The sequence below is a fragment of the Papaver somniferum genome, chromosome 2 (genome assembly GCF_003573695.1).
Source record: "Papaver somniferum cultivar HN1 chromosome 2, ASM357369v1, whole genome shotgun sequence".
NCBI classification, from domain to species: Eukaryota; Viridiplantae; Streptophyta; class Magnoliopsida; order Ranunculales; family Papaveraceae; genus Papaver; species Papaver somniferum.
Genome location: NC_039359.1, coordinates 179,735,011 through 179,745,288, shown reverse-complemented (window position 1 = coordinate 179,745,288; position 10,278 = coordinate 179,735,011). Strand labels below are relative to the sequence as shown.

The 10,278-nt window shown below is 33.3% G+C and overlaps 1 protein-coding gene across 1 annotated transcript; it reads left to right on the top strand.

Annotated features, from left to right (window-relative positions):
- The first annotated feature begins 689 nt into the window (after window positions 1-689).
- Window positions 690-6,348, top strand: LOC113349905 (serine/threonine-protein kinase tricorner-like). The gene is made up of 13 exons (XM_026593939.1): window positions 690-1,637; window positions 2,932-3,106; window positions 3,276-3,359; window positions 3,445-3,686; window positions 3,788-4,007; window positions 4,160-4,239; window positions 4,325-4,409; window positions 4,593-4,724; window positions 4,830-4,943; window positions 5,059-5,106; window positions 5,466-5,550; window positions 5,749-5,805; window positions 5,964-6,348. The coding sequence occupies exons 1-13, from the start codon at window positions 1,423-1,425 to the stop codon at window positions 6,059-6,061; spliced, it is 1,635 nt and encodes a 544-aa protein (XP_026449724.1). The 5' UTR covers window positions 690-1,422; the 3' UTR covers window positions 6,062-6,348.
- The last annotated feature ends 3,930 nt before the right edge of the window (window positions 6,349-10,278 follow it).

Here is a 10,278-nt window from a genome sequence, read left to right as displayed (position 1 = left end):
ATCCATAAGAATATAATTGTAAAAAATACTCCCTCCGTTCTTTTTTAATAGGCCAGTTTTTATAAATAAAAGTTTCAGAAAAATAGGCCAGTTTCTTAATTGGGAAAGTTAAATGTTACTTTAATTTTTTGGGATCACATTTCTCTTAACTTCTTTTGGTGACAAGTGTCATGTGGACCACTTCACTTTACTTCTTTTGCTAACAAGTGTCACGGGGACCATTTCACTTCACTTATTTTATTGACAAGTGTCATGAGGATCATTTTCAATGATTAGTTCTCTTAATTTCCTTAAAATTTGGCTAAAAACAAAACCGCCATATTAAAAAAGAACGGAGAGAGTATTAAAGAAACTCTTCTCTCCTCCTTGTCTTAAACACCATGCAAACTTGAACTATGTCATCTATTTAGGGACAAAAAAAGTATATATCAGGCTAGAAGGTATGTATTCTAAAATCCCCTATAGGATACTTGAAAGCCACATTTTCTTGTTTAGGGCTGATTTGTGATTTGAATCTAAGTCGGTCCCAGTTAGATGCCTGATCATTTGTTTGTTTGTTTTCATTTTTTCTAAAAGGTTTGACTCAAAATCTGACTCAAGTTATACGCCTTATTTTGTGACTTGGATTTAAAAAGTTTTCTATAACTCTGCAATTCTATAACCTGTGAACCAATTATTCTCTCACGGTTGTGCCTCATCCGCTTTTTAACTTCCTCTATGCTATTTAACCTCCTCTAATCAGAATATCAGATACGAGCTCCTAACTCTTGTCTTCGAGTGCGTAAAACAGAGAAATTATTTTCATATATAAAGTTAAGAGAGAAAAAACGAAAAAGAAAGAAAGCAAAAAAGAGAGGTCATGCACAGAAGAAAAAAGTAGTACGAAATTTTGAAGATCATCAAAATAATTACTCTAATAATTACTACTTCATTATCTACAATGGCGGGAAATCCCATTATCTTCTTTCTCATCTAAATAACCTTCACCGAATTTTTCTTCAACAATTTCTTTCAGGGTAACCCGAATTATACGGCAACTCTTTTTCTTCTATCTATTTTTTCTTATAATCTTCATGATTCGTCATTTTTAGGGTTTTCAATTAGGGTTTCAGGATACACATTTTATACTTCATGTTGGTTTCATAGTCTTATAGATCTTCATTATCTATATAGAAATTGAATTTTGTTGATGATTTGTTACCTTTTTCTGTAATAAAGGCTCAAAATTTTAGTTGTTAGGTTTTGCAATAAGAATTCACATTTCCTTGTTTCTTCTCAGAAAAATAATTACAATTTTCTTTTTTCTTTTTTTTTTTGCGGAATTAATTGGAATCATGAATTTCTCAATCAGGCATGAGAAATGATTAATTTTGTATGAGATTTGGATATATTAGTACATTGTAGAGTAAGTTAAGTAGGGAAATGGATTCAGCAAGGAGTTGGTTTTCAAAGTTTCAACCAAGAGATAAATTTAGAGCAAAGAAGGAAGCACCAGATGGTAAAGAAGGGTCAAAATTGGTTGTAAATGATGAAATGGTGCCTTCTAATGTAACTAAACAAAAAGTTGCTGCAGCAAAACAGTACATAGAAAATCATTATAAGGAACAAATGAAGAATTTGCAGGAGAGGAAGGAAAGGTGCGTTATTTTTAAACTCCGGATTTTTGTGATATTTTTACTTGCAGTTTCTTTGTTGTTATTGGTAGTATCTGCAAATCAAGTATCTTCAAGGTAACCGGAAATGCTTAGTTGTGATTTATGGTTCCTCGGGAACTTTGCCTATTTGGGAAACCTCTGGTGATTAATGCTTTGGATTGCATGCATCGGTATCTTAGCTTTGGTTGATAAGATGAAAGCTGCCTTATTTTTTTTAGTTTGAGAAATCTCTGACATGGATGTCTTTAATGATTCGTGTTCGGTTCATGCATGGCACTTGGCAGCATTATGTAGGAATAAGGATTTTTCTGCAAATTCCTTTTGAAGTAAGGTGATTGGTGAGAAGTGTGATAATTCCCATTTTGCTTGGATTTCCCCCTCTGAGTTACCAATTTAACTGCTGACTTAATTTTTAAAGTGGGATATAGCATTCATATTCAATTGTTGCCACACGAAAAACACCTGTACTGAAACCAGTGACTATCATCATACATCTCGACATCCCTGAAACCATTGCCACGCGACAAACACCTGTACTGAATCCATTTGCTATTATCGTACATCTTAACATCTCCTGAAGCTTAAATGATGTCTATGGCTCAGAGAGAGAGAGAGAGAGAGAGAGTAGTAATGTTGTATGATGTATCTAGTCCAAGAAATATGCTGCTCAATAATCAACAAAAAGAAGAAGAAAAGGTTGAGTTTTGGTTTTGACTAATATTGTACAGATGGCAACTTTCTGTGCAATGCACTGAGTCCAAGGTTTAGTGAATCCATTTAATTAGTTTGCAATTCAGATCTTTTTAATTGTGCACTCTGTCATTTGGTTTACTTGAATTTGAAAGCAACTTTTTACTGGTTTTGGCATGCAAGATTGCAGTTGTCTTGTTATTATGGTAGCTTCTTGTTAGCACATGTGTTTGCTAACAGAACCCTACTTAAAAACTCGTAGCAAATCAAGTATATGGTTACTTGCATCTGAGCCAAGCCGGTCGACAAGAAATTCCTTAGTTTATATATCTCTTTATAGAGTTTTTAATGCAATAAAACTTGTTGTTTAATGTGTACTTGGTTGTACACAGAGGACATGGTTATTTACAAACACTGTCCAGGTTGTCGCAAACCAAAAGATCCATATTTAAGAAGTTTTGGATGCAATCAATTAGGGTTCACTGTGTTCTAGTTTTGCACAGAAGACATGCATTGTTTGCACAACACTTAAACCAATAGTACTTCTTAGTGACTAGTTGCTTTGTTTGTTTTTGTTTTTGACTAGACGTGATATGCTTGAAAGGAAGCTGGCTGATGCTGATGTGTCTGAGGAAGAGCAGAACAACCTTTTTAAGCACCTGGAAAAGAAAGAAACAGAGTATATGCGCCTACAGAGGCATAAGATGGGAGCTGATGATTTTGAGCTGCTGACGATGATAGGAAAGGGTGCTTTTGGGGAGGTATAATTTTCTCACATGGTATCTGTTTCTTTTGTTCCATTTACCAAGTTTGCCTTACAATGTACCTTCCTGTTTTTAGTCTTCAGTTTATGGTAGCTTCTTGCCATAGAACAAAAAAGAGAAAACTAGAAAAGAAGAACATTAGTTACATATTCTACTCATGTTGCAGGTCAGGGTCTGTAGAGAGAAGGCAACAAGTCATGTATATGCAATGAAGAAGCTGAAGAAATCGGAAATGCTTCGCAGAGGGCAGGTATTCATGCATGTATTTGTTTTTTAGAAAACCCCTTTTGGTATAGATCTTTCCATTATTCTTATAGCAAGTTACCCTTCTTCAGGTCGAGCATGTTAAAGCTGAAAGGAATCTACTTGCAGAAGTTGATAGCAATTGCATAGTCAAACTTTACTGTTCTTTCCAAGACGAGGAGTTCTTGTATCTAATTATGGAATATCTACCTGGTGGAGATATGATGACTTTACTTATGCGGAAGGATACTTTGACTGAAGATGAAGCCAAATTTTACATAGGGGAAACAATTCTGGCTATTGAATCTATCCACAAACATAATTACATCCACAGGTGTTGTGCGTTAATAATGTTCATGGAACTTTTCGTAGTATGTTCATGTTCATTTTTCTTTTAGGGGATCAGAATGGTAACTCTTCATAATTGTTTCACAGAGATATTAAACCCGACAATCTATTGCTGGATAAATGTGGGCACATGAAGCTGTCCGACTTCGGACTGTGTAAGCCATTAGACTGCAGTACACTACATGAAAAGGATTTTTCTGTGGCAAACAATGGAAATGGATCCCAGCAGAATGATGAGGGCCGGACTGCACCAAAACGTACACAACAGGAGCAATTGCAACATTGGCAGAGAAATCGGAGGATGCTGGTGAGTAAAATGTATTTATCTTCATTTTTAACTTATAATAGAAAATGGTGTTTATCTCGGATATTTTCACTGGGGAACCCGTTACTGTACTGATATTTGATGCTGGCCCCTTTGTATTGTATTTGCTAAGTTGTAATGTTGGAAATTTCCAGGCTTACTCTACTGTTGGTACACCTGACTATATTGCTCCAGAAGTTTTGTTGAAGAAAGGATATGGAATGGAATGTGATTGGTAATCAATCGATGACTTTAATGTTCAATTAATTTATTCTCTTATTTACCTTGAACTAAAGAGAGGCTTTCGATGTTTGTTGCAGGTGGTCACTTGGAGCTATTATGTATGAAATGCTTGTGGGATATCCACCTTTTTATTCAGATGAACCAATGTCAACATGCAGAAAGGTAAGGTTTGAAACCCTGACTGAGTTCCATGTGTTTTCTTGGGTTCTTTTTCTTGTTTCCCACCTTCATGCCAGTGTAGAGTGATTCTTACCAAGTTAAGTTGCTTCATCTCATGCCTTCCTCATCAAAGTTGGGGTAGCATAATAGCATTATTTCCTGAGGAGTGCTTTTCCTCATGCACAGATCGTAAACTGGAGAACTCATTTGAAGTTTCCCGAGGAAGCAAAACTGTCCGTAGAAGCTAAAGATCTTATTGGGAAGCTTTTGTGCAATGTTGAGCAAAGACTCGGAACTAAAGGTGCTAATGAAATAAAGGTACGGTTGGTGCGTACTAAGAAATGTTAATTTGTTTTTGCTTTTTGCTTCATAAGTAATTATAAATTTGTGTAGTTACCTGGTTGATCCTTTTGTGTATTTTAGGCTCACCCATGGTTTGACGGTGTCGAATGGGACCGACTGTATCAGATGGAAGCTGCGTTTATTCCAGAGGTCAATGATGAGTTGGATACTCAAAACTTTGAAAAGTTTGAAGAGGTACAAATATTCCCTATAATCTGATGTTTTGTTTCTATCCACTCTTAGGTACTTCTTTGTTGATCATCATTTTTTCATTTTCTTCTTTCCTTATCTTTTTCTCTTTGTGTTGCAGGCTGAAAACCAGACTCAGACCTCCGCCAAATCAGGACCGTGGAGAAAGGTAACACTAAACTTATATTAGCTGAATTATTATTTTTCTTTGAAGCATATATTAGTTTGATTTCATTTAACATAGTTTCATCCGAAAAAAATTTATTAACTTTTAAAAAATGTTTTTCGCTGAATAATTAGCTGATTTGGGTCAGTTGGTCCTTTAGACGATTCATTTTTTAATTGTGTTTCCACTGTGCCTAAATATGTCCTATCAATATGGATATTTTGCATATATATCACTTTCATGCACTACTAATACATACACAGTACAAAATTTGGGGGTTGATCTGTGTTAGACATGACGCTGCTGATGTCATCGTTCTTTGACATACTGCTGATGCTGTTTTTTTTTTTTTTTGCTTGCAGATGCTCTCATCAAAGGACATTAACTTTGTCGGCTACACGTATAAGAATTTTGAAATTGTCAATGATCATCAAGTACCTGGACTTGGTAAGGACCGTCTTCAGGCACTTTCCTGTTCATTAAGTACTTGAGCACCTTCATTGACGAGAAGGTGCTTAGGTTTGGTGATCCTGGATCACCCACAAAATCATGTTATTATTATTGCTCACTTATCCTTTAGTTTTGTGCATTGTTCAAGTTGGGAAACGGATTTATCAGTAAACATCTTTCTTTTTTTTCTTTCAGCTGAACTGAAGAAAAAGAGCACCAAATCAAAGAGACCATCCATCAAATCCCTTTTTGGTAGTCATTATCCCTTGTTTATTTGTATATTAAGCTTCTAACTGGTTAGGTCTTGATGTAGACAGCTTTAGACCCCCTTTAGTTTGATCTCTCACTCTCATCTGCTCACAGACTCTTCAATTCTAATCATTCTATATTTTTCTTCTCACATGATACAGACGACGATTCAAGACATCCTCATCAACCTGTTCAAGGGAGCTTTCTCAATCTCTTGCCTCCTCAACTAGAAGTCTCTGAAACCCAACAATCCCCCTAATTCCATTGCGTATTTGTCCATTTGCAAAGGAAAAGATAGACGAAGAATCCCAACCCACAGAATGTGGGGGTGGGGTGCTATTTAAAAAAAGAGAATGTAGCTTCACTTTTCCTTCCATCTCTTCTAGACGCCGGAGATGGGCTACTTTGACAAGCTTGTATTTTGTATTGCAGTAGTAAAAGGTGGGGAGTCGGAAAATTAGCTTTGGATCTAACTTAAAAAGATCAGAGTCAGGAGGGTCTTTGTAAATTCTGTTATTTATTAAAGTAAATATTCTTTTATTTTACTTTTATTTATGCAATAAAAAGAAAAATGAAAGGATGATGAAGTTTAGAGAGGTTCCACTATATCAAGTACGATATAAGAATATCGGATATCTGATAAATATCCGATACGTCCCCAAAATCGAGTTTGGTAGCTAAAGGTTTCAATGGATGTCCGAGAATTCCGATTCGTTCGAATTCGCATCCGAAATATCAAACATTATTTGAGAACAGTTTTCGGATTTCCGACTTCTTTTCTATCCGAATATGAATATGCAACCAGTCGGATACAAACTCGTATACCTTGAAAATTTTATATATAAAGATATAATTTTTAAACCTAGAAAAGTGGATATCAATTTCTATTTTGTACATGGTTATTAAAAAGCCTCACATTTTTAGGGGGGACTCCGAAAAAATTACGGGCGATTTTTTTATTTCCAACTCATAGACAAGGTTAAGAGATGTCCAAAAGATAGTAGAATACGTTAATGCCCTTCCGTAATCGGAAAATATTTTTGAACCAATTGTTGAGAGTAAACCGGTAGTTAAGAAACCCATAGAGATTACCGATTGATATGAATTTGTGCTAAGTGCGTATTTGGGGCTACTATTAATCAGAAATTAATGATAATTCAATAGGCTCAACCAAAATTCAAAAAATAGATAATTTTGGCAGAATCTCATTTTGGGGCTGCTCTATATTCGATAGTTATATAAATTGTCTTGACTACCGATTATGGTAGGATATTTGCAAATAGATACTGAATAATCGGAAGTCAGGATAACTTCATTTACTACCGATTATAGGCTCACCAAAATTCAAAAAATTGAGAATTTTTGCAAAATCTCATTTCGGGACTACTCTATATTCGGGAGTTAAATAACCTAAATTCACTACCGATTATGGTAGCATTTTTGCCAAAGGTCTACTTTAATCGGGAGCCAAGATAACTTTATTTACTACCGATTATAGGATAATCAAAATTCAAAAGATAGAGAATTTTCGCAAAATCTCATTTTGGGGCTACTCTATATTCGAGAGTTAAATAACCTAAATTCACTACCGATTATGGTAGCATTTTAGCCAAAGGTCTACTTTAATCGGGAATCAAGATAACTGTATTTACTACCGATCATAGGATAATCAAAATTCAAAAGATAGAGGATTTTATTTTGGGGATATTTTATATTCAGAAGTTATATAAACTAAATTGACTTCCGATTGTGGATTAACTTCCCGATTATAAAGTTATCTACCGATTGTAAATGGTAGTTTGGCCATTAAAAAAACGGAAGATAAAGGATGGCTACATTTTGCATTTGGGTGACCTTTTTTGTCTTTTTGTATCGCCCCTAATTCTTTTGGAGTCGCCTCTACTAGGTTAAAAGATATTTATAAATATCTTCTCCTAATTAAATTTTATTATGTAATACTCACTCTGTCCTAAAATTTCTGTCCTCTATTCTATTTTCGTCTGTCCTAAAATACTGGCCAACTTCTGTTTATAGTTATATTTTTTAGTCACACTCTTAAATATATCCTTCGATTTTTATAATTAGAAAATATTTTTAAACATCACCAATCAAAAATCTTAAATGATATCTTTCCCAATAAGAAACAAATCTACTAAATCAATCCATAAATATTTTTATTTGTATCTTCTATTTAAACTAGTTTGAAACCCATGCTACGCACCGGGACCGCTGGAATTGCTCACATCATTGGTTATGTCCACTGAGGCGGGGCTTCGCCCCGCATCAGTCCTAATAAGAGTTCTAATAAGCTTTTTAGAATTACTATCCAATGAATTGACAATTAATAGTTAAAACTTTTAAATAATCAAATATATAATACTATTATAATCTAAAGATCTCACTTGGTTTTGAAAACTAATTTCAAGCCATCTAACAAAACAATAATCAACTCTACAAATAAACTAAAATAAATAGATTTAAATAAACTATAAATACTAAAGCATAATTAGATTTTTTGTTTATTTAACCCGTGTACGCACCGGGTATACCGAGAATAGATCCCCAATTGGTGAGGCAGGGCCTCGCCCCGCATCTGTTCAAGAAGGGGTCTCTATTATCAATTGCAGTGTATAATGAAAACACCAATTATCATTTAGTAGTTTAACTGTTAGAACCAAAGTACTCACCCATCTAAGAAGGAGTCTCAATTAACAACTGCAATGTATAATGAAAAAAACCAATTATCATTTAGTAGATTAACAACTGGAACCAAATCATTCACCAGTTACGCATTTCTTAAAATGTTGGAGATTAAAAAATCCTCTTAAAGAAAATATTTTTTAAAAATTATACCAACCTTTGAAATCATTAAGTAGTTCATTATATTGTCCATATCAGTATTATTGGTAGTTAGATGAAAAATCGCACTTGCTATACAAATGTATCGACATCTTATAATGGAGACACTAAAAAAAAGATATTCATATAAAATAAATTGCCAACTCTAAAGAATGCACAACATATAAAGTGCTTCCTGTCAAATAAGATATAGTCAAGAAAATGCACTAATATATCTTTCTTCGATAATCTTATATTTGCTCTACGAATCAATGGACCAATTTAACTGATCTTCCAAGCTCCAACTTCTAATAGTTAAATGAAAAATCACACTCATTATATATGTACCGATATCTGATATTAGAGAAAAAAAAATATCAAGACGTTAATGTTAGATTGCCAACTCTAAAAAGTGAGAAGCATATGAAGTGCTTCCCGTCCAAGAAGGGGACCCAGTTAACAACTGCAGTGTATAATGAAAAAACAATTATCATTTAGTAGATTAACAGTTGAAACAAAATTATTCACCAATTAAATATAATAAACTTAATTATGAGATTTCTTTAAACTCTTTGAAATCAAGTTCTAATACATTAGAAAATTAATTAATTAATACTCGATTATTTAATAAACTCTCTTAAATAATATTTTTAGCCGGTCCCAAGTCAGGGACAACGTGCAGAATTAATAATTTGCTAAAATTATAAAATAATATATTTTTGATTATCTATGTAGGACCCATATGAAATATAAATTAATAATTATATATATATATATATATATTCAATACATTAATGATTTACGAAGATTTTTTGAAAAATGATTCAATTGTCTTTTTAACACTCTAATTTTTCTTATCATCGGTTTCTGGTATTGTTCTCTCATAACTCAGCAAGAAATTATTTAATGTGATTACCGCTTTAACGATCTCGTTACGTGAAGGGGGGTCTATTGTACAACTTCCATCACCTTCTTTCCCATTTTTATCAGTTCCCATAACACCCTTAATTATATCTTCATCAGTCAATATTTGCATAACTTCATTTTCTTCTGGATATTCAGGACATCTAGACATTCATTGAACTGACACAGCTTTTTGATCAAACTTGTGTTATTTATTAATTGAAGTTTAGAACGAAGCAAAGCTGGAAATTGAAGGGTGCTTTGAAGAATTTAATATTCGTATTTAGAAAATAATTCTTTGATAATAAATTCTCTATAAGTTAATAATTATTAATTTATAGGTTAATTAATATCTCGTTTAATTAATAAATTTCGGTGGTTCCAACAACATTTATTTATAGAGTTTCTAATATAGAATTACTGTCCACCAAATTAAAAATTAACAGTTAAAACTATGTAACTAAAAATTTCTACAAATCAAACAAATAATTCTATTATTATCTAAAGATATCACATGGTTTTAAAAGCTAATTTCAAGCAAATTAATAAAACAATAATATATTTTTCATAGAATGGGCATTGCTATTCAGAAAGGAGTTGGTGCCCAGCTTGTTGCTCGGTTACCAACTAAAGCTCCGTATGAATCATAAATTTGCAATAATTAAATATTAAAATTTATTTAAATAAAATGTGTAAAGGAGAATTTACAATTTGTAATATGGCGAATTCTTTTAA

Coding starts and splice junctions, on each gene's coding strand:
- LOC113349905 (XM_026593939.1), top strand. CDS start 1,423: ATGGATTCAGCAAGGAGTTGGTTTTCAAAGTTTCAACCAAGAGATAAA. Junction 3,687..3,787: donor AAACATAATTACATCCACAG/GTGTTGTGCGTT, acceptor ATTGTTTCACAG/AGATATTAAACCCGACAATC. Junction 5,806..5,963: donor ATCCATCAAATCCCTTTTTG/GTAGTCATTATC, acceptor CACATGATACAG/ACGACGATTCAAGACATCCT.